The sequence below is a fragment of the Ictidomys tridecemlineatus genome, chromosome 5 (assembly GCF_052094955.1).
Source record: "Ictidomys tridecemlineatus isolate mIctTri1 chromosome 5, mIctTri1.hap1, whole genome shotgun sequence".
Classification (NCBI taxonomy): Eukaryota; Metazoa; Chordata; class Mammalia; order Rodentia; family Sciuridae; genus Ictidomys; species Ictidomys tridecemlineatus.
The window spans coordinates 122165076-122190730 of record NC_135481.1 but is presented as its reverse complement, the minus strand read 5'-3'; the positions used below and the strand labels follow the sequence as shown (position 1 = coordinate 122190730).

Sequence of the window (25655 nt, the reverse complement as noted above, 5' to 3'; positions counted from 1 at the left end):
TAGGCCTGTTGTGTCTCAGCACCTTAATGTTTCTGATGAATATTTTCTGCTGCTAAAGTCACCTCATTACACCCTTACCTCATCTGCAGGTCTTTAGTAGAATATACAAAAAGAATGCTCTCCCCTGCACTTGTCTTCCCACCTCACCATCCCACCCCATCCCTCTGCACCATCCATCTGAGGGGTGGGGGCAGGGAAATGATCAGTCTCCAGAGGACAGCTTCTTTGCATCCTGCCCCACCTGAGTGTAGCTTGGGGTTTTTCTCAGTACCAGGACTGCCAGCCAAATTCGGTTTATTGGGACAGAAAGCCTTTTAATTAAAAAAAAAAAAAAAGATTGAAATATAATTCCATAGAAAATGCACAGATCTAAGTATGCAGTTTGCACTCTGACTCATGTTTGCCAGTGTAATAAGTACCAAGTGGATGCATAGTGCCGTGGGTTCCATCCCCACTTTCCTCCCTAGAAAGTGCCTTTCTGTCTCCACAACACCTCACTCCATTCCATTCCGCCCAGACAGGGACTTTGATTGCCACCAACAGGGAAATTTTCATTTAAAGGAGCCACAGGAAAATCTTTTGAACTCTACATAAAATAAAAAATCTCTAGGTGATAAGTAGCTTGCTGATGCTATAAGGTATGAGTTTTATTATACAGTAAGAAGGCAGAAAAAGCCTTTTAAAATTAACACCAGCTTCCATCTGTGGCACACTTCGATGCCTATCTGCCTGGTGCCAAGACTTAGGAGGTGGCTAGGCCCATCCAGAGCACTGCAGCTGCACTGGCCAGAGGATGTTTTGAAGAGGGAAGACAGGAGACACATAAGGGCATGGATGCCCTTCATTGTCACTCGGGAAGGTGATACTGCATTATGACCACTGTTAGAGGGTGGTTGTAGAAGCATGCTCCTTAGATTGAGGCTGCCACTTCTTGACAAGTATGTAAGCCTCTGAACCTCAAATTCCACATCTGGAAAATGTGGCTGTTAAATGTCCCACCATTGAGGATTGTTGTGAGGACTAGGTAAGAGTGCAGGTAGACTGCTTAGAGCCCAGCCTGGCAGGGAGAGTGCTCAGGGGGTGTGAGCTCTCACGAGTCCCTTGATAGCATTCTTGTGTGGTTTGTGACATGTAGAAGGGTCAGGAAGTAGATAATTCCATTTAATAACTCTTTGTCCGTGCCTGCTGTGTGCATGGAGGCATGTTGACTGCCAGAAGCCCTTAGCCAGTGAGTGGTTGACAGGTGTAGGTGGAATGTGCCCTGTCATGTGCAGCATTGCAGTGGGCACTGGTACTGGTGGAAGGCTCATTCACGAGCTGGCAGGGACTAAAAGACCAGGAGGACTTCCTAGAAGAGGTGATGATGGAGTTGTGCTGGGAAGGACCTGGCTGACAGCTAGCATGCTGATAGCCAGCTGTGTGCCCCTGCAATAACTCAGCTAATCATCACAGCAGTGCAGGAGGCCAGTCCTGTTCTTATCCCTTGTATAGTGGTAAAAACCAAGGTCCAGGGCTGGGGTTGTGGCTCAGTGGCAGAACACTTGCTTAGAATGTATGAGGCTCTGGGTTCAATTCTCAGCACTGCATATAAATAAATGAATAAAATAAAGGTCCGGGCTGGGGTTGTGGCTCAGCGGTAGAGCACTCACCTAGCATGTGCGAGGCCCTGGGTTCGATCCTTAGCACCACATAAAAATAAATAAATAAAATAAAGGTATTGTGTACAACTAATAAATAAATTTAAAAAAAATAAAAAAATAAAGGTCCTTCAACAACCATATATATATGTATGTATGTATGTATGTATATGTGTATGTGTATAATATACACACGTGTGTGAGTGTGTGTGTGTGTGTGTGTGTATATATATATATACACACACATGAATGTATATATGTATATATATATACACACATGAATGTATATATATATACATTCATGTGTATATATATGAATGTGTGTGTGTGTGTGTGTGTGTGTAACCCAAGGCCCAAAGAAGGGAATTTGCCAAGTTATTTCAGGCCCTCACTAGCCCTGTAAAGCAAGAATAGATGAACAACTGGTACTTGCAGAGGCTGATGGGAGAGAGGTAGAAATGGGCAGGAGTGGGGAGGAAGGAACACACGGATGGGCCCTTGTGCAGGGAGAACCTGTGGCCTTGATCAAATTTTAAAAAGGTGTTTGTTTTTAATGTGAGAGGAAAAACGCCAGGCATAGCCCTATATTAGAGGACTGAAATTCCTTGTACCCATTGCTCAGTATGAAAGTTTTTGAACAGAGCCAGGTGGTACTAGGTTGTGGTGTGGGTAAAAGCTAATTTTGGATGCATGAAAGGGCGATGTTTATTTACATAGGAAACTTTACTTTCTTTGACAGTTTATTTTCCAGGTCTCTTGGGCAGTTGGGATTTCACTGTAACCATAGATGTGATTTTTGTTCCATTAACAAATTTTGTTAAACTCAAATTTGTATTATAGGTTGCTGTTGTTAAAATGAAGAACACTGAACGAATTTACGCCATGAAAATTCTCAACAAGTGGGAGATGCTTAAAAGAGCAGAGGTGAGTGTGCAGTATAGAATAACTAAATAAGCCAAGGCAAGGGCTCGCCTGGGACCCCAGCCTCTCAGGAGGCTGAGGCAGGAGGATCGCATGTTCCAGGCCAGCCTGGGCAGCTTAGTGAGGTGCCTCACAAGTCTGAGACTCCTTGCACCCTCTACTCCTGCTGCTCTCCTCCTCCTATCTAGTGTCCTGCAGATACTCTGCCTGAGGGCACACCCTTGAGTCCTTCAACCAGGTTTTTCTACAAACAGAAACATTCATGGAGGTTTAGGCATTTAGTGCAGTCCTGCTCCACATGAAAAAGAAATTGCATAGTCTAGAGCCCACTTACCTGCAGAAGTGTTTTGAATTCCCCTGTGGAAGGCAGAACTTCTAAACAAACGTGGATAGCTGGTGGTTAGCCATCTTTGTGGGTTTTTTGTTTTGTTTTTGTTTTTTCAGTTGTAGATAGACGCAATACTTTTATTTTATTTATTTACTTTTATGTGGTATTGAGGATCAAACCTAGCACCTAAATGTGTGCCAGGCGAGCGATCTACCACTGAGCTACAACCCTAGCACCACATCTTTGTTTTTGTTTTTATTTTTTTTTTAAGATGTTGATGGAACTTTATTTAATTCATTTATTCGTATGTGGTGCTGAGATTTATATTTATACTCAGTGCCTCGCAGGTGCTCTACCAGTGACCCACGACTCCCCTACTTGGCCATCTTGATGTGCTTTTTCCTTGTTCCCACTGTGCTCAGCCCTGATCTTGCCTCTTACCAATAGCCGCCAGCATGGCTGCTCTGTTCTGACTCTCTACTTCTCTCATGACTCATGACCCTCCTTGAAGGTGCTGCCTGTGACAGTGACTCTGTCACCTGAGCCTCTGACCTGCTTCCAGTGCTGTCTGGACTTGGTTCTATGACTGGGCCGTCCCCTTTTCAGAGGCTACCACCACCTTTTGGAAGGTCCTTTTGTGGTTCCTAGCCTCATCTACTACCTACACCCTCCTTGACACATGAGATAACTTTGTCTCTGTTGTCTTGGAGTTCTTCCCTGTTCTGCCAGTGGTAGGTGCCACCTTGGGCATGTGACAGTGGTTGGCTTCTGTCCACTCTCTCCTGAGCTTCTGGCCTCTGAGAACTCAGTGCAGTGGCACTCTAGCTTCCCACTGGCCTCTCAGGCTTGTCATGTCTGATTCGTTTGGGTGTGTTCTTCCCTGTCCTCACGTAGCTCCTCTTCTCAGCTGTGCCAGTTACACCCATTTATTGTTTATTGCTAGTAAATCTATGTAGATTGACTGAGACGCCACTGTTGTGCAGTCACTGGTCCCTCCACAACTCTGCCTCAGCTATGTACATCCTTCAGCATCTCCTCCTCCTCTCCGCAGTGTCTTCTTTCATCCTTGTTCCTTCACCTTGTGCTTCTTTTAGTTTGGCCACCTTAGCCCTGTGTGGCTCTTTTCCCCATCACTGGAGGAACTTTGGCAAATACTGCCACTTCTCCCTTGGGGGAAAAGCAGCTAGTGCTGTGTGAAGGAGTGGGAGGTGCTCAGCTGGACCCAGTGTCCCTGGCAGCAAGCAGGTCTTAAAAAGCAGTGGGGCCAGGGTTGTGGCTCTATGATAGAGTGCTTGTCTCACACCTGTGAAGCACTAGGTTCCCTCTTTAGCACCACATAAAAATAAACAAACAAAATAAAGGTATTGTGATTATCTATGACTAAAAGATATATATATATTTTTTAAAAAGCAGTGTGGTGCTTCCACTCAAATTTGGCTATACAGACCCAGCTTAAAACTGGCTCACTCGGAGAAGACAAGAGGTGTGCTAAGTGGTTGTGACTATCTGAGAGTTCAGGTAACAGACTGAGCTTGAGCCTGTGTTGACATGGAATAGTCTTCCTAAGCAATTGGTCTTCTAATCCTCATCATTAAACATATTTTAAGTCTTACATTTTACAATATTGACATTAAAAAGCTTTTTAAAAACATAGATGAAATAAGATCAGGCAGAAGAGTTGCTAAGCTGTGTTAGTTCATAGTCAGACTAGGCTGGGTTTTTGTTTCATCTTCTTTGGTCATTAAAAAATACTAAGAGTTTCTCTGTTATTTATTTGGTGTTTTGTTTGTTTTATTTCAGTACTGAGGATTGAACCCAGAGGGTACCACTGAGCCACATCCCCAGCCCTTTTTATTTTTTATTTTGCTAAGTTGCTGGGGTTGGCCTTGAACTTGTGATCCTCCTGCCTCAGCTTCCTGAGCTGCTGGGATTACAGGCGTGTGCCTCTTTCCGTCTGTATGAGATGATACTGAATGATATGTATGTTTCTTGCTGATGGGTCACTGTGCAGGTGATCCCAGCTTAAGCCCAGCTTCTCTCTTTGTGTTGATGGGCAGATGCCAAGCCACGGAGAGCAGCCCCTTGTGGAAATGACATCACAGTGCTGTAGTTTCCTGCACTGGCTGTGACTCTCATAGCAATGGTCTCATCCAGCCGAAGACCCCCTACTCTGTCCCCATATCTTTGTGGAGGGTGTGCTGGAAGACAGGAGGCCAGGCATGCCAGTGCTCAGTGTCTTTCAGCTGTTTCTGCACCAGGCCTTGGGTTAAGGTTAACATTGACAAAGGGGGCTGCTTGTCTCCACATTTGACTGTTGACCTTTGTCATGTGTTAATTAGTAACTTTGGGGCATGTGTACCTCGTCATTGGTTTTGAAAGGAAAATGTCTTAAAAGTTTTGAAAAAAAAAAGTTTATAGAAAACTCAAGTGAGAGAGTGATACTTGCATTTCTAAGTTTTGACAGTTTGAAACAGAAGTGTGTTTAAATCTTATTATGTCATGTGATCAATAAAGAGGAGACTTTACTATAATTTTGCCAAAGATCTCATAACCTTTTTTTCTTAGTTGTGTATGGATATAATAACTTTATTATTTATTTTTATGTGGTGCTGAGAATCAAACCCTGTGCCTCACATGTGCTAGGCAAGCACTCTACCACTGAGCCACAACCGCAGTCTAAGACCTTATAACTTTTAAGTAGATGCCATGTGCCTGTCAGGGCTGGTGCGTGTGTCTCTCTCCCCCTCTCCCCCTTCCCCCTCCCCCTCCCTCCTTAAAACCATATAAGGGTAAAAGGTACTCCTGGCCATCTCCATAACAGCACTCTGTCATGATCATATTTCATTACACTTTGAATAAACCATATTTTCAGATAAGCAAACAGGCATGCCCCTGTCCTGCCAGTCACTCACCTGCTCAGCAGTGGGAGTGAGACAGGGTTGCTATGTGGTGGTACCATCCCAGTCCCTGTGGAGGGGGTAAGGCCGTGTTTTGGAGAGTCCAGTTTAGGAAGGTCCTGCTGACTCCCCCTTGAGGATGGCAGGACCCTCATGTGGGCCACAGGCAAGGCCCTGGGGAGGCAGGGCAGGTTTCCAGCAGCCCTTGCTGAGCTAAGGCTCAGGGAGGGACAAGAGCAGAGGCTGCTCAGGGTAACAGGCCAGGGGCCAGGCATTGTCTCCAGAGGGACCCCCTACTGGGAACTTGCTCTGTGGGGTGTTTTCCCAGGTGGACATAGACTGACTGTCCTAATCCCTGCAGACCGCCTGTTTCCGGGAGGAGCGTGATGTGCTAGTGAAGGGCGACTGCCAGTGGATCACCGCGCTGCACTACGCCTTCCAGGACGAGAACTACCTGGTGCGTCTGTCCCCGGCCACCTCGGCCTCTGCTCTACCTTCACTGTGCCCTTGCCACACCCAAAACTGAGACAGATATTTGGAACTCTCTTTTCTCAAATGTGAAATGTTTGACTTGATAAAACTGAGGACAGTGTTCTACTGTAATGATAGGTGCAAATGTTAATAATGGGCTGGGGGAATTTGGTGTATTGTTTTCCTGCAGTCCCTAGATTATTGGACTCCTTTGTTCTCTGGGTGTATCACATTCAAATAAACTGAAGATTTGAAACATTTTCTAATTTGAATTATGTATAAGAACCTGCTGTGGGGATTTAGAACTGCTAGGGCTGGCCTCACAGCTGTTTTCTCCTCCTCCATCCCTTGGGCAGTCTGTCAGAGAATGCCTTCTGCTGGCCGTGTGGACCTCCTCTATAGTCTGGTACAACCGCTGTTGTCACCACAGCCTCCATGCAGGAGCCAGAGGCCCTTTCCTTTCCTCAGTGGCTAACTTATCTCTTCACCCTGAAGCTCATTGGTCACGAGGTGGTTGGCTCATGAGAAGCCCAGTAAGATAGGATTTCTTTTATTTATCTCTCTCAGGCATCAAAAGAATCCCTTAGTTCTGAACACCTAGGATTAGGTTAAATGTTTTGTTATGCTCTTTATTTGGAATTAAAGCTACGCAGAATGGCAGCTGATGTCTGCTGGCCAAGTATGGTACATCAGGCTGTGCTTATTTCAGCCAGTCTTCCTAGGACCCTGGGAATTAGTCCTTTGTGATTTTTACTATTTTATAAATAGGTGTCACATGCCTACAGACCTCAGACAGATAACAGAAACCTTCCCAGTGTCCCTTCCTAGGCCTGCTTGTAGGGGCAGGTGGCAGATGCTTCTGGGCTATATCCATAAAAACCATGTTATTTTCTGGGTCAGTGTGCCCATCCTGAGGACTCAAGGTTCTCAGTATCTTTGAAAGTATTATTCCCCTGACTCAGTAAACCTGGTACTAGTTTTCCTTTCTTGTTGGTCAGTTAAAGTTAACCGTCCCTGTCTTCAAAAGAAATTGGCATAGAGGTTGGTGGTTCCTAAAGGGCTGGGACCTCTACTCTTATCCAGCTGTGCAGTCTTGCCTATCCTGGGCCCTGTGACCCTTGAGGCACCCCCACTGGGGCCTCCACAGCTTTGGCCCCTGCAGCCTGAGCCTCCTGAGTGCTGCACAGGAGATGGTGTCCTCAGGTGGAAGCTCTTCCTGGTGCATATCCAGGTCTCCAGCACCAGTGCTGGCTGCTGGAGAGAGAGAGACAGGCTCAGCCCTACCAGCAGGAGACGTCTCCTCACATTGCTCTGGTTGCTGCTGTGGCAGCAGCTCCTCTTATGTGTCTGTGGTATGACCCGCTCTTTGATAACCCCATCTTTCCAATAGAGCTGCTGTTGTAGATAGCCTTTCCCTGGTCCAGTGTCCTCCTGAGACTCAAAGCCTGGAGAACTGAACCCCACGGGTCTTGCCAGCTGCTGAACTATGCTCCTACTCTGGCTCACTAGCTCTTGGGAGGGTTTTCTCTAGCAGCAGGCCTCCCATCACTTTTTCAGTGATCAGTGTGTTCTCTGTAGGAGTCTGTTCTCTGCCACGTGTGTGACTTACATTACAGCATCATTACAGTACATCTGGGACCTTCCAAGAGGGACAATCCAGCTAGCAAAGGAGCAGCTAAGAAGCCAGTGCTCAGACTTGAAGAGTCCACGGGCTTCTGAAGAGGAAGTTTGGTCTTTAGTTGTCAGATTCCCTGGGGACTCAGCAGTGTGTTCTTTGCTCTCTGATCTGTAGTACCTGGTCATGGATTACTACGTGGGTGGTGATTTGCTGACACTACTTAGTAAATTTGAAGACAAGCTTCCAGAAGACATGGCAAGGTTCTATATTGGTGAGATGGTGCTGGCCATTGACTCCATCCACCAGCTTCATTATGTGCACAGGTAAGTACCTTCTCATGTACTTCATGGGCACCACACTTAAGCTGTTAAAACATCCCTTTAACATGTTTAAGGTCCCTGAGTCACAGATTGCAGGTTCCAGTTCATCCAGGGAGTCATGCAAGTGGTGAGTCCTTGTGGTGAGCAGCCAGGTACAGAATGGTTTGCCCACAGCACGTCTTACACCAGGCCTGGCATGTGTCTCCTGTTGTGATGGTCTCACTCAAGCCTGCTGAGCCACCTTGCCCTCTGGTAGTCTTACATGCCTGCCCTTCCATCCCATGGCATCTCCACCCTCTCCTCATAAGGGAAGATTGGCCAAAGGAGGTTGGTTGTCCATCACAGTGGTGGAGAGGAGTGGAGGGATCAGTGGTTGTGCTTCAGAGGCTCCCTGCAGGATGGGACCGGGCAGCAGCCCCTCTGCTCTCCCTGTCCCTTCATTGCAGGCAGGCCACTCCCTGAAGACCACCTTTGCACCCCACTCATTCAGAGACACACGTAGTTTGTTTTGTTTAATAGAAACTGGTTTAATTTATATCTTTATCAAATTAATTTCATAATAACAGTTTTTAAAAGTTGAAAAGTTCTAAGGACTTTGACCCCCAAATTAGTCCCAGCATCACCCTTCCTGTAAGATCGCCAGCTGTGCTTCCCAGACATTGACCTTATTGTTTCTAGTGATTGAAACCCTCCTGAAGACACTAGTGTGTTGCTGATCTCTCTACATGTAATGAGCATCTGGTTGGCACCCATGTTTGGGATCTGCCCTCGGCTGTTTTTGAGGGCAGCCTTAGGTTCTGGCCCATCTTGAACTTCTGTGCCTTCTTGGACATTTCCCAGAGTGGCCCTGGCTGCTTTAGCAGGGAGTGAGTGGTTTGAAGATGCAGGTCAGTATGCCAAGTGTACTCATTTCATCAGGGACGCCTGCTTCTGGGCTCCTCAGAGAACAGAGGACTGAAGTGCAGGTGTGCAAGCAGTGCCCCAGGGCCACGCGTCAACTCTTGTAGTGTGGGATTCTTGAGTTAACTCACTGGTTTTTACCCATTCCACATGGCAGCCTTCCTCCTCCCGACCCTTCTGGCTCCTGGAAGGCATAGCACCGTGAGTCATTGGCTCAGTCCTCTAACTGTCTGGAACAGCTCAGTATTGCCCTGCCTACACTGTTACCTAAACAGAACTCCCAAAAAGAGTCCAGGGTGTGTTGCAGTTCTCCCCCCTCACTAATGCCCCACCTCTCACCTGTACAAAGGTCAAGTGTTCTTGAAAACCTTTGAATTTTTGCCACCTGGTGGATGAGAGATGCTGGACAATTGTGGTTCCTTCCTCCTGCCACCTCCTTTCTGTGGTGCTGGGTATTGAACTCAGGGCTGTTCTACTACTGAGCCATATCCCCTGCCCTTTTTATTTATTTTGAGACGGGGTCTTACTAAGTTGTTGAGGCTGGCCTCAAACTTGTGATCCTCCTGCCACAGCCCCCTGAGTTGCTGGGATTACAGGGAAACATGGCCTCAGTTGTAGTTTTTTTTTTTTTTTTTTAACCTTTCTTATGGAGTTGAATATCATTTTCCTATCTTTGTTGTGATTGCCTCTATGAGTTATTTCATGTGATTTTACTTTTTATAGAGTATCTGCTTATTTCCTTCAATTGTTAAAAAATTGTCTTTTATCTCCAATATATGTTGCAAATATTTTTTCCCAGTTTGCCATTTGTTTTTGACTTTGCTAGTTGTTTTTTTTTTTGTTTGCCATGCAGATTAAAAATGATGTTTTATATAATCAATTTTGTTGTTTTTTTCTTTGATTACATCTGGATTTTAAGTCATAATTGGAAGTCTTTTTTTTAATCCCCAGAAAGAAAATACATGTTTTCTTCTGATAGTTTTATTTTCTTCATTAATGTAGTTTCATTTTTTTATTTATGGACCTTTAATACATTTGGAATTTATTCTTAAATCTGGCACAAGGAATGGGCCACAAATATGTGAACTTTTTTGTTAGTTATAGGTGGATACAATATCTTTATTTTATGTGGTGCTGAAGATCAAACTCAGTGCCTCACGCATGGTAGGCGAGCACTCTACTTCTGAGCCACAACCCCAGCCCCAAATGTGTGATCTTTAAGTCTGTGTTTCCCAGTGACTTGAGATGCCACCATGGTCACAGACTCCATTCCATTGTGTCTGTGGTGTGTTCCTGAGCACCTCTGGCCATTTCCTTTCCTGTTCTCATGCGGTACCTGCCCAAGACTGGGAGAAGGCTGTGGCTGGATCGCCCCCCAGCCCTCCTCACTGGCGCCTCTTGTAGGTTACTACTTCTGTGTGAACCTCAGTTTCAGCTTCTCTTGCTCCCTGAAATAGGACACTGATTCTAAGTCCGTGAATTCAGGGCTTTTCTCTTGCTCTGGGATGTGGGCTCAGCTCAGCTGGACGTGTGCTGTGTGTCTCAGGCTCTGCCTGCCCCCTCCGTCTCCAGCTGTTTCCACTCTGCAATTCCCTCCTTTCTTTCCATGTTCCTACACTTCTGATCTTTTCCTCCCTTTCCTCAGTATTTTTCATTAGATTTTGATTAGAATTCTCCTTTGGATTCTCATTTCTGGTAAGATTTTCTTTTTCTTCTCCCTCAAGTTAAATCTACTCATTTCTTCCATTTTTGTCCACTTCTTTTTCTTAGGTTTTTAAAAATTATTCGCTGTAGGATTTTTTTTTTTCCATATTCCTGAATGCTGTCATGGTTATTTCAGTTTGGAGTGCTGTGTTGAAGTATTCTTTTGTTTTGTGCTTTTATTATTTAGTCAGGATTGTCACCATCTGCTCACCTGTGCTTTTGAAAGTCCTCCCTGTTGTGCCCTCACTCTCTTCCTTCATCAAACTGCTCTTCTCCTTGGAGGCTGCCCCGAATCCCTCCATGCTGCCCTGCCCCTTGGCCTCAGTTTCTGCTTCTTCGTAGTACTTCCCACAGGCCGACCTGGATGGCATTGTCAAGATGACAAAGCATGCTTGTGTCCTTGGACGTTTATTTTCTGACCCTACAGCTTTGGGTAGGCCTCATAAAAACAGGGCATCCTTGTCTCAATTCCAAGGGAGACTCTACCTGGAGGGTGATAGATGGACAGGAATGACAGTGTGCTTTTGGAGTCATTTGGGGATTCAGTGAGTGGCAGCGGTGGCAACACCTGCTGCTGTTCCTGATGGGTCTCAAGCAGAGGTGCTCTGACTCAGAGGCTCTTTGAGTTGGTGGTTACAACTATTCCCAGATGATGGTAGCATTTCCTCAGCTGACCTACCAACCCACTGCTAGTTCAGAGCTTTGATCTACCTAATGTATTTCACAGAGATGGTTAATTTCATGTTTATTTTAATAACAGAGACATTAAACCTGACAATGTCCTTTTGGATGTGAATGGTCATATCCGCCTGGCTGACTTTGGATCCTGTTTGAAGATGAACGATGATGGAACTGTAGGTATTTTTGTTGGAGATTTTCAATTTGGGTGGATTTGGCTTGTAGTTAGGAGGGATTTAAGTGTTCAATTTTAGGTACAATTAAGAAACCAAATTTGTTTGTTTTCTTTTGTTTTTGTTTTTGTGCTAGGCATTGAACCCAGGGTTTCATGCAGTCTAAGCATGCATCTTACCACTGAACTACATCCCTAGCTCCCTTTCATTTTATTTTTGTGGTGCTAGGAATGGAACCAGGGACTTGCACCTGCTAGGCAAATGCCCTACCACTGAGCTACATCCAGCCCCCAAGTTTATTAATGTAAATTAAGAAAATCATTTAGAACGTAATTGAACATTTTCTATTTGGGCAATTAAAAAAAAAACTTTATTGTTTTATGTTGAGGAAAGTCATATGTGTGCTGTCAGAGAAGTTGTCAATCCCTCAGACTTCTGGGCTACTGCCAGCCTGCCAACCCTGCAGCAAGCAAGACAGCTCCTGGTGCTGCCTTGAAGAGCCTGGCCTGGTGGGCAGACCCTGCCGTGTTACTGCCTTCCCCCTTTGTTTGGGCAGGTCTTCCTGCCCATCAGGGGCTTTCTCTCGTGAGTGCTGCAGACCTAGAAACAGGGCTGTTGCTGTGCAGAATGCCAAGAGGGCCAGTACCACTCCTGCCCCAGAGAAGGCTGTTTCCTGTCTTGGCCTCATCTCAGGTCAGGCCAGATTCACAGCTGGTGACTACTTTACTCCAGTCCCGCTCTCACCACAGCAGGGCTCAAATGCGCTCTCTCCCATGGCCATGGTTGCAGCTTTATGTGTATGTTTGGAAGTCTTTTCTCCTTGAAAACCTACACTTATAAGTGTCATATGAAATATTTTCAAAAGCCAGCAGTCTGGTCCTTTTCTGTGAGTTGGTTTTCATGCAGCAACAAGACCTCACCAGCAGGTCATGCTTTACGTGCAGTGCACTCTTTCTTTTGGTACTGGAGATTAAACCCAGGGACATTTAACCACTGAGCCACATCTCCAGCTCTTTTTTGTGTTTTATTTAGAGACAGGGTCTTGGTGAGTCATTTAGGGCCTCACTAAGTTGCTGGAGCTGGCTTTGAACTTGCAATCCTCCTGCCTCAGCCTCCCAGGCCACTGGGATTACAGGCATGCTCCCCTGTGCCTGGCCTCGAATTATCTCTCTTTCCAAAAAGCCAGTCTCTCTTGTTTTTAAGTATTGACCACAAATCAATCAGGTGGTAGGTAAAAATTGTCCTCGAACTCAGTCTCAGTGACTGTAGCACTGGCCTTGGTTGCCCTTCTTGTCTACCCATCTCCTTATCACAGTGGGTGTTTGACCTTGGGTTACCACCAACATACTCAGCAGTCCACTACTCACATTTGGGACTCCTATGGCCTGGGAAAGGCATTATGCAGAAAAGTGACTAGTGACATGACATGCAGAATCCCTGATGTTCCTGCAGACTAGCAATGCTCTTCACTGCCAACCCTGGCCCTGCTTATGCCCGAGCTGCTCTTTCCAGGGAGCCCTAGTTCCTGTCTGAGCCTCAGTTATAGAGACCTACAATCTCTAGTGGTCTTTTCTCCCTGTACCCAGCCACCTCTTGCTTTCCTGTGATTGTTGGTCTTTGCTGATCATAGCATTTGGGAGACATGGCACTATATTCAATCACAACCTTCTAATGTTGACAGCAGGGAATTGTTCTCTTCCTTTTAGGGGAGTGTTTACCTCCCAGTTCCCTGAGCAGGGAATGCCTGAGCACCCAGCTAATGCCTGGACCAACTTGTCTTCCATCTAGGAGATCACAGGTGGTCTGCAGATGGGCATTCTTGGCACCCTGAGGGCTTGTTAGGAATATAGCATCCAGGCGAATCCTTACCTGACTCCCTGTTATAACAAGAGCCCCCTTAACAAGTCTGTTGACAGAATGTCAGAGTCCGGCCCTGGGACAAGGATGGAGAGTGTGGGGACTCTGCCTGTGGGTCTTGGAGAAGAAGTTCTCACTTGGGGCTGGGGAGGGTGTTCAGCCTTGGGAAACCATGCATGCAGGGCCTCACCACTCTGGGAACTGCTCACTGTTCAGTACTGCAAGAGAGTATTTATTGAATTTTGAATCATTAGCTTTGTATATCCTGATCACTCACTGCTTTTCTTCCGTGATTATTTTGTTTCCTGTTGGTGCTAGATGTTAGAGAGTGGTTAGAAACAGGCCATCGGAGCACTCTAGGTTTTCCTTCACTCTTCCCCACAGGTTCAGTCCTCTGTGGCGGTGGGCACACCTGACTACATTTCACCTGAGATCCTGCAGGCCATGGAGGATGGCATGGGCAAATATGGGCCTGAATGTGACTGGTGGTCCCTGGGCGTCTGCATGTACGAGATGCTTTATGGAGAAACACCGTTTTATGCAGAGTCACTTGTAGAGACGTATGGGAAAATCATGAACCATGAGGTAAGACTCCATTCTCGTGCCCTGTATTTTCTTAGTACATGGTATAGGCCTAGAGGGAGGTAGGACCACACCCTTGGGGCAGGAGGGGACGGAGAGGGTTGCTAGATGCATCTGGTGGGCAGAGGGAAGGGAAGCCTCAAAAGCATTGCCCAGGTGTGTGGGTGGCTTCTGTGGAAACCTGCAGTGTTTGCATGGCGATATCAGAAGTGAGGAGCCTGGCGCTGCTGGGGAGGCTGTGGGAGCACATGGACCCGGCCTTACAAATGGCCAATCATCTCCCTGGGGAAAGCAGGTCCATGGTCCTTTCTTATCCCGTTTTTTCCCTTATTTTCCTTCTCCCAGAGACTAATTTTTCTGTTCAGTGTTGCCTTCCTTGGTCTTTCTTGCTTTCTCTTGTGTTATTTCCTTTTCTGCCATTTTCTCTTGTTTTTTCTCTTAGCCATATGTCTTTGCAGTGTCATGTTTGACCTTTCCGCCAGCATGCTGGTAGCATTCTGCATTCCTGCCTGCTGTCCACACACACACTTGTACACGTGTTCTGCACACAAGTCCCAGAACCTCCAGTTGTATGCTGACCTGTCCTGTAGTTGAGGTCTCCCACTAACTGCCCATGTGGGAAGCAAATTAACAAGACAGCAGTAAATTATTTTATATTTAACTCTAAATTAAAGCGAAAGCTGTACTTATAAAAAATTTTTTCCCAGAGTAGAATCATGTCTTTCATTTAAGAGTTAGCAATCACACCTTTCCTACAGACTTCACGTGTGTATAGAAGGTGAAAGCTCTCCACCAGCTCCTACCTGACAGCTGCTGTTACCAGTGGTGACGCCTGCAGGGCCAGGCCAGGCACTCCCTGTGCACTCGTTGGCTTGATCCTCATTGCCACCCATGAAGTCAGTCATGGTAGTCCTTCTGTGTAGACAGCAGAAGGGAGACAGACAGCCTGTGGGGGCTCTGCATCCAGGCCTGCTCTTTCCCATGGGGCATGTGGCCTGGTGAGTGTATCTGAACAGACAAGCAGGTGTCCTCTTCACGTGTCTGGTTCTCCATTGGCCTTCTAGTGGGGTGTGTGTACTGTATTTTTTTAATGAGTCCTTTGGGTGGGCATTTTGCCATTTTCTTGGTCCAGCTCAAATGTAGTCAGGGTTGTGTTGTTTCCTCTTTGTGACTGTTCATAGAATAACTTTTTGGACGTGGACTTACATTAGATGCCAGCAGATACCCTCTAAGAAAGCTGTGCATGTTTACATTCCACACAGCATTCTTTGCTGCTTTGATAGGCAAAAATTTATCACTGTTGTATTTTATTTGCAGTGTAGAATCAAACCAAGTATAAATAAAACCAGAGGGACTAAAGTTTTCTCTTTCCATTTGCCTTTCTAGAATTAAAATTCTCTGACTTTGGTTTATGGTTAGTTACCATGAAATCACAAGGACGTGGCTTCAGAGCTGCTTCGTCTTCATACTGTCTATACAGCTTGGATGTTTCTGACGATGTCCATTTGTCAGCTGTTTTTTTGTCTCCACCCAGGAGCGATTTCAATTCCCTTCCCATGTCACGGATGTCTCTGAAGAAGCGAAAGACCTCATTCAGAGATTGATCTGCAGCAGAGAGCGTCGGCTAGGGCAGAATGGAATAGAGGACTTTAAGAAACATGCGTTTTTTGAAGGTCTAAACTGGGAAAATATACGAAACCTAGAAGCACCTTACATTCCTGATGTGAGCAGCCCTTCTGACACATCCAACTTCGACGTGGATGACGATGTGCTGAGAAACGCTGTAAGTGTCAAGGTGATTACACCTCAGCATTAGGCCAAGGTGCTGTTTTTTGTTATTCCTTGAGAATTCCTCATACTAAAATAGTATCATTTGCTGCATGTCTCATCCTTCTTGACCTCTTGCAATTGGTGACCTTGACTCGAGGGAACTACTGTAGCAAGATAGTACATTGAAGAACCACATGTATTGTTTTTTAAATATTTGGCAATGTCCAAAGAAAGGGTGCCTTTTACTCCAGCCTTTGGCTTGGCTCTCAGTGTCCCTGTTAAAAGATGATGAATCACTCAGTTTGAGTAGGTTCCATCTCTTTTGTTTGGAACTCTTCAGAAACCATTTGCTTTTATTTTCATCATACTTTGTACCTTTTCAAAGCAGTCACATGCACTGCTGTGCTCATGCCTCAGTGCAGCCCAGTTTTCACTTTGTAGGTCTGAAGACTTAAGACTCACCAGGAGCACAACCCATGGCCCACCAGCGGTGAGCCAGCCTGGCTTCTAGCCGAGAGCACACTAAGTCTTTTAGGGTTTGCATTTACATTCGTTGTACCAAGGATTCAGTGATGGCAACGGAAATAGGTTCTGAGTCTTTGCACTGACAGCTAAGTTGTGGTTTCCACTGTGGTCCTGGCTGTGGGGCTCACTCGTACTCTGGTCTGGTCTGGCAGAGCCACTTTGACACATAGTCCAATACTTCCACCCTGGGAGATTTTCTCATGTCTTATAATATTATTTTTGTCTCATAGACCTTTTTATATGTGACTTATTTGATGGTAGAGGAAACCAAGTGAAGGAAAAACTTTTGTTATTCCTTAAGAATTCCTCATACTAAAATAGTATTATTTGCTATATATGTCTCATCTTTCTTGACCTTTACGATTAGTGACCTTGACTCTAGGGAACTGCTGAGCAGGAGCAGCCAGGGAAGATTGTTGAAGCATCCCTTGCGGCCTCAGAAGGAATTCTGTGCTTGTGCTCAGCACTGGTTCAGATGGTGCCACATTCAAAGAGGGGCTGAACTTCAGACCCCATGGAGGCTGCAAAGAGTGACACCATTGATCAGAGACTTGTTCCTAGACTGTGGAAACCTCTTTGCACACTGAATTCCCCAGATACTTTAATTCAAGAAAGAGCCTCTATCTGAAAAATAGAGTTGTAGTAAACTGATTGAAAATAGTCTGCCTTTGAATTATAGAACTCCTTTCTGTTTGAGACCAAAATCTTGAGAGTCCCAGCCATTCCTCATGTCCCCAGAGGGCTGACATGTCCACTGCTGTTCTCTGCACACAGTCATGCTCAGTAGTGGATTCTGAGACTTTAGAAACTTTGGCAGTTACTAGCTGATCCAAGCTACCGTCATGTGCGTTTATCCTCTTAACTGTGCTGTACATTCAGTGGATAGAGCCAGAAGTGAGAAGTGCGAGTGGCCTGCAGGTGGCACCATGGGTGGGCATTCTGTAAGCTACTTGTGGCCTGGCGCCTCTAGCTCACAGTAGCATCACATCTTTTCCTCTGGGTGTTTGGATATAGATTTCATTCCTATTGTTTGTGTTCTTATGCAGGAAATATTACCTCCCGGCTCTCACACCGGCTTCTCTGGATTGCATTTGCCCTTCATTGGCTTCACATTCACAACAGAAAGGTGTGTCTGGGTTTGCCTTTCCCCTGCAGCACCTTCCCTGGAGAGGCACATGATCTGGGGGTGCTTCTGTGCTGGGCATGCTTGTGCTGAGAGGGCTGGGAGGCCGTGATCAAGGGAGACATAGGGCTCTGTCCTTTAGAGATGCATGCTTGGTCACTGCAGGTGTATGCCAAAGTTGGCTGACTTTCTCTGAAGGGCAAGACAGTAAATAGTCAAGTGCCACATAAGCTTTTTGGTCAGTGCCAGATCCCCATAAGCTGTGCTGTTGCTGTAAGATTACAATGAGTGGAACACTTCTTTCACTTGTGATATTACAGCCTGCTAAGGTCACCTATTTTGTGGTGACACCATTTACGCTGCTAGTCATGTAAAGTACAGCACATCACTGCTCAGAGTCCCGCAGTTGTTGAGACATGCTGTTTCCTGTACCACTCTGGGACCTATTGTGGCGTGCTTTCCTGCTCATGAAAAAGAAACTCACCGTTAAACAGTCTGTTGCTGCCCTGTAGCAGCCTTGCCCAGCTGTGTCCATTGCACCTCTCAGCCGCCTCTCTTCTTGAGCCATGTTTTTTGTTTTGTTTTGTTTTGTTTAAATGGTACTGGGGATAGAACTCAGGGTCACTCAACCACTGAGCCACATCCCCATTCCTATTTTGTATTTTATTTAGAGGCAGGGTCTCACTGAGATGCTTAGCGCCTTGATTTTGCTGAAGCTGGTTTTGAACTCACAATCCTCCTGGCTCAGCCTTCCGAGCCACTGTGATTTCAGGTGTGCGCCACCGCGCCTGGCTGCCATATACTCTTATTGCTTGAGTGAGCTCGCTCTGGTTTTGCGTAGTGATGGAGTAGCCTAATAATGCAGTTCTCAGAATGTGTCCCATCTTTAGTCAACACAGGACTATAATTTTAAGTTTTGAGGTCTCTGTTGTGTGAATTCTTTTACAATCCTTTAAAAAATGTGAATACCATTTTGGCTCATGGATGGCACAAGAACAAACTGTGGGTGAGATTGGGTCCACAGGTGGTAGTTGGGTGACTCCTGCCCAATCAGCCCTCGGTGCTGGTGGAGTGTGTTCAGATGTCAAAATCAGTGGCTACAGTTGAATTTACACTTCTGCCCGACTGAGATTCATCTTCTTTTAGAACACTCTGCTTGCTTTTAAAGGATTGAAGCCCAGCTCCATAGTTTCCTTCCATCAGTGGGGCTAAATCATTCCATGCCTCAAGGTAAAATCTACAGTGCCAGATGCACCCACCCATGTGCAGTGCCACAGGTGCCAAGGCTGGTGTCTTTGTTCGTTGGCACCCACAAAATTGTGTTGCCTGAGGTAAAATCTCCACCAGATTTTAAAGGAAGTAGGCAGGGGGTCGCAGGCCCTAAGCAACTCAGTGAGACCCTGTCTCTAATAAAATACAAAAAAGGGGCTGGGGATGTGGCTCAGTGGCTAAGTGCCCCTGCATTCAATTCCTGGTTCTAAAAGATGGAAAGGAAAGAAAAGAAACCGGGGCCATGAAGAAAGGAAGGTGAGATGAGACGAATGAACCCCCTTCCAGAAGGAAGCTCCCAGACCTGGATTTCTGGCATCTTCTGGGAGCTGGCAGCTGAGATGATGAGGGTCCTCAGGAAAGAGACCACTGCCTAAGCTCATGGACAATCTTGAGGTGTGAAGGGCCAGAGCTAGAACCTGAGTGACAGCTGCTACCGCTGTGCAAGGGAATGTATTTAGTAGCCCAAGCCAAAGACTCTTGACCTGTCCAGTGCGTCCCAGGTCACTAAGTTCTTGTCACACTTGCAGGTCCCAGGTCTATATGCCAATACCCAATTTGGTGGGATGGACCCAGGACTTTCCTCCCTGGATAGACATCCGCAGGCCTGGCATGCCCAGCTCTATCAGAGCCCTCTGCAGAAACACTCATCAGTTTTACATTCTGTAATAGATGTGTGTTCCCTTGTGCCTTTATCAGACTCAGCATAGGAACTCAAACAAGTTTTTTATGTGATATGGTGTCTCCTAATGAGCTAATTAGAACTGAATAACGTGTACACCAGTCCAAGAATTGGGCTGGGTGAGAGAACCATCTACAGCCTCCATCTGGGCAGGGGATGGTGCTTGCATGAATATCCAGTGTGTCCACCAGTTGACTGGTCCTCAGTGAGTGGCTCAGCCATGCCAGCCAGAGCTCTGCAAGGGCCATTTAGTTTGCCAGGTCAAGAATGTGAACTCTGAAGGGTTGGATAGCTATCCCAGATGGCTCAGTTGTGGCAACCTGTCAGAAACCAGGGAGCCCTGCCACCTCTAGTCCTGCTCCTTAGGTAGAATGCTATGTTGGTGCTCTGGGTGAGAGTGAAGTGGGTGTGCAGAGGCTTCTCAGGTTCCCTCCCACCACACAGTCCTCTGCAGGAAAGAGGGCTCTTGCCTAACTTTGGCTCCATACACAATAAAAATCTTTTCACAGGTATTTTGTGTGCCACTTCTAAAAGACTTTCACCCTAGGAAGTGTTTAAGTGCCAGTGTAGTCACTTCAGCTCTCAGTAGATGAGAAGGCCTGTGCTCAATTTCACAGCTGCTTTTCCGACCGTGGCTCTCTGAAGAGCGTGATGCAATCTAACACATTAACCAAAGATGAGGATGTGCAGCGGGACTTGGAGAACAGCTTGCAAGTTGAAGCTTATGAGAGGAGGATACGAAGACTGGAACAGGAAAAGCTGGAGCTGAGCCGGAAGCTGCAGGGTGAGTGGCAGGATGGCCTTTGGGCTGCGCGCTGCCTCCCGTATGCTGTTGCACTTACACCGTGTCTCCCTCAGAATCCACACAGACCGTGCAGTCCCTTCATGCTGCCACACGGGCCCTGGGCAACTCCAACCGAGACAAGGAAATCAAAAGGCTAAATGAAGAAATTGAGCATCTGAGGAACAAAATGGCAGGTAAATGTTCCCAGAAGCAGCTGCTCAGCCTCTATTCTTATGTGTTAATCTCTCTTCTGTACGGATCTGTTTCTTTAGTGGTGCTGGTGACAGAACCCAGGACTCACTCATGTAGTCAAGTGCTCTACCACAGAGCCATACCCAGCCCTGTCATTAATCTTTTAAAAGGAAAATTTCTGAATCATTTAAATAAGGTGGAAAGGCAGGAAGAAAGTTCTCTGTTTAGAGTTCTAGCATTTTGTCAGTATTAAAATTGTCAGTTTTAAAATTATTTTCCACCTTATTTGGTTCTGATAATAGAGTGGTAGTTCTGATAATAGTGTAGTAGCATGTGTTTTCTCCATAAACTCTTGCTTTTCCTCTGTGTAGCTCTGACAATTATGTGGCCTCTCACATTGGTGGCCCTGCCTTGAATTTTATTTAGAGACAGGGTCTCACTGAGTTGCTTAGCACCCCACTGTTGCTGAGGCTGGCTTTGAACTTGCGATCCTCCTGCCTCAGCACACCCCTCCCTTCCCGAGCTGCTGGGAATACAGGCGTGAACCACTGCACCCAGCTTCAGATGACTTTTAAGCTATAACTCTTAACTCCACGTGGGCAGGCTCTGTTGGCCACTTGCAACTCCAGGTCATCTCAATCTCCTGTCAGCCCTACCATCCTGATCCAGAAAAAGGCTTGGGTTGAGTTAATTAGTCACTGAAACCTTTACGCTCCCTGAAAAAATAAGGTGCTGTGCTGAGTTACACGGTTTATAGGGACAGGTGGGCCTATGGGTCCAAGACTTACAGTCCCTGGAGAGAGACTGGTTGGAATGAAATGTAGTGAGCCTGTTCCCTATAGCTCAGATCACTTATGATACACGTAAAAGGAAAAGAAGTCTGAATGAGAGAGATGTTTTCAGTTGTTAATAAGTCAGCTGACAAATCACTTCATACAAAGACACACAATTTATTTCTCTTCTGCTCAGATTCAAATAGGCTAGAACGACAGCTGGAGGACACAGTGACACTTCGCCAAGAGCACGAGGACTCCACACACCGGCTAAAGGGCCTAGAAAAGCAGTACCGACTGGCGCGGCAGGAGAAGGAGGACTTCCACAAGGTAGCATGGTGTGCTTCTGTGTGAGAGGTCTTGATGATTTTGCACTTTCCTAAGAGTGAGCCTCCCTGAGACATTTGAAGACCTCCTGGGGTCCCTGGTGTGTGGGCTGTCCTGTGCCGGGTGTTGTTCTATTGGTCTACTTGCGACTCAGTGCTAGATCGAGTGCACAGGTCCTACTGCATCCTTCTGTTGACTGTAGATGAGTCAGAGAGGTGGGTTAATGGGGCCAGGTGCCCCCAGCAGGCTGCTCCATACAGTGCAGGGTCTTTCCTGGTCTGGAATTGGTGCTCAGCCCCCAAGCCAGGGGACTTCAGGAAGAAAGGCTTTTTCCAAGAAGGTGGGTTCTTGGATCTATGACCAGCATCTGCAGTTACTCTCTTTAACACAGTAGAAACTGAATTTCAGCCTTCCAAATCTTTACTAAGCTGACATAAAACATCTGTCATTCTTTCTGATCAGCAATTGATTGAAGCTTCAGAAAGATTGAAATCCCAGACCAAAGAACTCAAAGATGCCCATCAGCAGCGAAAGCGGGCCCTGCAGGAGTTCTCGGACCTCAATGAGCGCATGGCAGAGCTCCGCTCCCAGAAACAGAAGGTGTCCCGGCAGCTCCGGGACAAAGAGGAGGAGATGGATGGGGCCATGCAGAAGATCGACTCCCTGAGGCAGGAGATCCGCAAATCTGAGAAGTTCAGGAAAGAGGTAATTTCTTAGATTTCAAGAGACAGTATTGATTGATTGGATTTTAGATTGATCTTAAAACATCTTTGAAAGCCTGGGCCATATTACATAAATCACACTAAAATGGGTCTTAAGATTTGTGTGAAGTTGATCTGCCAAGTATTTATTTTCAAAGTTTTTTTTGTATGTGTGTTTTGTGGTACTGGGAATTGGACCTAGAGGGTGCTCTACCACTGAACTACACCTCCAACCCTTTTTATTTTGAGTCAGAGTCTGCTAAGTTTCACAGGCTGACCTCAAATTTGTAATCCTCCTGCCTCGGCCTCCTGAGTCACTGGGACTGCAGGCATGTGCTACCACACCCAGCTGTTTTGTGGTTCTTATCTCTCAACATTTGCTTGTAAAATTATTATTTTCTTTTTGAGGTGTTAGGGGTGAAATCCAGGGTCTCATACATGTAGGCCAAACACTTTACTACTGAGCTACAACCCCAGCCCACGCTTGTGAAATTATTACAAGAAATTCCTGTAGTGCTAATTTTTAAAAATTCCATATCGAAGTAAAATAATATTTATGTTATGGTTTGGCTTGGCATGACTTCAGTGACTCTGTGCCTGAGGCCCATTGAAGACAGGAAACAAATCAGTCTCGCTTCCTCCAGTCAGTTGCCTAAGGTCCACAGTGCAAGGTCCTCTATACCCCTTAAAAATTAAAGTAGGCTCCAGCCCTTCTTTTGCATATGTTAGAAATTGAAATGATTTTTTTCAATGCAACAATAAGCCTATTTTACTTGTTAATATAAATAACATTTTAATGAAAAGTGTCATTTTTGTAGGCCTTTTTAGCATCTGGCATATTAGTAAACACCTGGGTTCTCACACCTATTTCAAGGGACAGGCACTTAGAAAAGGAAAAGCCCTGGGACCCCCAAGGGTCTCACCCCCAACTTTGAACCTTCTGAGTGTTCTGCTCCTGTCAGGTAGCATGTTTGAAACAATGCTTATGGTTTTGAATTCTGCTGAAGTCTGATTGAGGAACCTGTGAACTTGGAAAGCCTGAAAGTACATGCTCTTATTCCTTTAGAGTTCAAATTCTGCCATTTAACCTCAAAATATCTACTTTTTTTTTCTTCTTAGTTTATTTTCCAACCCAAATATATTTGTAGTTATAATCAGCTATAAGTCAGGTTTGTGAAACCCCTATTTAAGAATTATGGGTGAGCCAGTCATGGTGGTGAGTATCTATAATTTCAGTGACTTGGGAGGCTGAGGCAGGAGGATCCCAAGTTCAAGGCCAGACTGGGCAACTTAGACCCTGTCTCAAAAATTGAAAGTGGTAGGGGTGTAGTTCAGTGGTCCATTGCTCCTGGGTTCAATCACCAGTTTTGGGTGCAGGAGGGGGTAAAGAATTATGGGTGAAATGACACTGTGGGTGTCTGGGCTTTGTTCTAAAATAACCTAGGCACACAGGCTAGACTTATAAGATGAAGCAAATTGGCCTTTATAAGGCACTACTGTCAGAACTGGTTCTCACTACTCTCCTTTGAGGATGTTTGAAACTTTCAGTTAAAAATTAAGCCAGGTGTGGTGGCACACACCTATAATCCCAGCAGCTCAGGAGGCTGAGGCAGGAGGATCATGAGTTCCAAGCCAGCCTCAGCAACTTAGTAGGGCCATAAGCAACTCAGCAAGACTCTGTCTCTTAATAAAATGTCAAAAAAAAAAAAAAAAAGGCTGGAAATGTGGCTTAGTGGTTAATTATCCCTGGGTTCAATCCCTAGCGTGTGCATACACACACACACACACACACACACACACACACACACACACACAATTGGATCATTGTTCTCCACATATCAGAAATATTCTTTCCTAAAACTCAATCTCAAGTTTGCCATCTAGACTACATTTAAACTTGCTTCTTACCAGTGGCTTACAGCTAGCATTGCAGTGAAACCCTGGAGGTGCTTCTCAATCTGACTTGGGGTGGATTTGGTGGTGGGGAGATGGGTACAGGTCCTGCCAAATCTGTCCTGAGTCCTCAGGTGAGAGCTTACCACAGCAGCAGGGCTTGTTCTGTGTTCATGAAAAGCGGACTTTGCTTTCTCATAGCTGGAAGTGCAGCTGGAAGACGCCCTAGCTGAGGCCTCCAAGGAGCGCAAGCTTCGCGAGCACAGTGAGAGTTTCTGCAAGCAGATGGAGAGCGAGCTCGAGGCCCTCAAGGTAGCACTCAGCCAAGAGAGCTCCTCACCCAGGCGCCTGGGGACACTGTCACACAGGGCAGGACGTGGGTGGGAACGAGGGCAAGTCTGCGCCTTAGGGTTACTTTTACTTGTAAACACCCATTGTGTCTCTTTTCTTCCTTTTGGGCAAGTCTTAGGTGGCATGTATTAAGTTGTGGTGAATTGACACCTGAGAGCTTCACATGCTCGTTTTCTAATTAGCCAAGTATGGTTCTGCAAAAGCCCTTAATGCGCTGTGTGCTGTGTGCACTATGACCAACTTACTGTGCCTTTGTCAGCCCTCCATAGGGGGTGGCACATAGCAGCCACAGTGAGCTCACTCAGAACACCTCATTCCTTGCAGGCTATTGCCAGCAGTTCCCTGCAGGACTCCCTCAGCCTGGCCTGCCCTCTTGTGCCCAGTAGGCCCTGCTCCATTCCCCTACTCCCACCTTCCTCCAGAGCCCATTAGCTATCCTCCTCTGTCACCAATTCAAAGGTGTCCTCCCTTGTCGTTCCTGCTGTGCCCCATTCTTTGTCACATTACTTTGTGCTGTCATCTTGTGCTGGTCTGTTGTCAGCACCTCCAACCCTTGCTGACAGTGGAAACCTCAGCATCACCCAGTCACCAGAAGGGTGCATGAGCCACATGAGATCACGGAGTTGCAGAGCTCAGGCTGTGCAGGTGCCTCTGCAGGGCAGGTGCCTCTGCAAGGCAGACTGCCCCTAGACTACCCTTGCTCATAAGAAGAACCCAAGACCATGCCCAGCATGCCAACTGCCCCAGGGGATGGGGCAGGGGGCTGTTTGCAAGTGCCGTCCATGATGGGGTTGAAGGACTGCACCATCCTCAAGGGAGGACCTGCATTTGTCAGTTTATTTAACCTCCATCTACAGGTAAAGCAAGGAGGTCGAGGGTCAGGGGCCACTTTGGAACACCAGCAAGAGATTTCCAAAATCAAATCAGAGCTGGAGAAGAAGGTCTTGTTTTATGAGGAAGAGCTGGTCCGCCGGGAGGCGTCCCACGTGCTGGAAGTGAAGACTGTGAAGAAGGAGGTGCATGACTCCGAAAGTCACCAGCTGGCACTGCAGAAAGAAATTTTAATGTTAAAAGACAAATTGGAAAAATCAAAACGAGAACGGTAAGTTTTGTCAGCGCCTCAACCCAGAAAAGGGGTGTGAGCATGAGCAAAGCTGGGAACGTCTGAAACCGCTTCTC

General features: G+C 46.3%; 1 protein-coding gene across 1 annotated transcript in view; it reads left to right on the top strand.

Annotated features, from left to right (window-relative positions):
- Positions 1-25655, top strand: part of Cdc42bpb (CDC42 binding protein kinase beta) — a 91222-nt gene that overhangs the window by 38783 nt on the left and 26784 nt on the right. Inside the window, exons 3-15 of the mRNA XM_078050957.1 lie at positions 2478-2561; positions 6145-6240; positions 8047-8195; positions 11557-11650; positions 13889-14089; positions 15621-15869; positions 17428-17507; positions 20073-20239; positions 20314-20433; positions 21401-21534; positions 21994-22236; positions 24327-24437; positions 25334-25578. Coding sequence (XP_077907083.1) covers positions 2478-2561; positions 6145-6240; positions 8047-8195; positions 11557-11650; positions 13889-14089; positions 15621-15869; positions 17428-17507; positions 20073-20239; positions 20314-20433; positions 21401-21534; positions 21994-22236; positions 24327-24437; positions 25334-25578 — 1973 coding nt within the window. The remainder of the gene's footprint in view (positions 1-2477; positions 2562-6144; positions 6241-8046; positions 8196-11556; positions 11651-13888; positions 14090-15620; positions 15870-17427; positions 17508-20072; positions 20240-20313; positions 20434-21400; positions 21535-21993; positions 22237-24326; positions 24438-25333; positions 25579-25655) is intronic.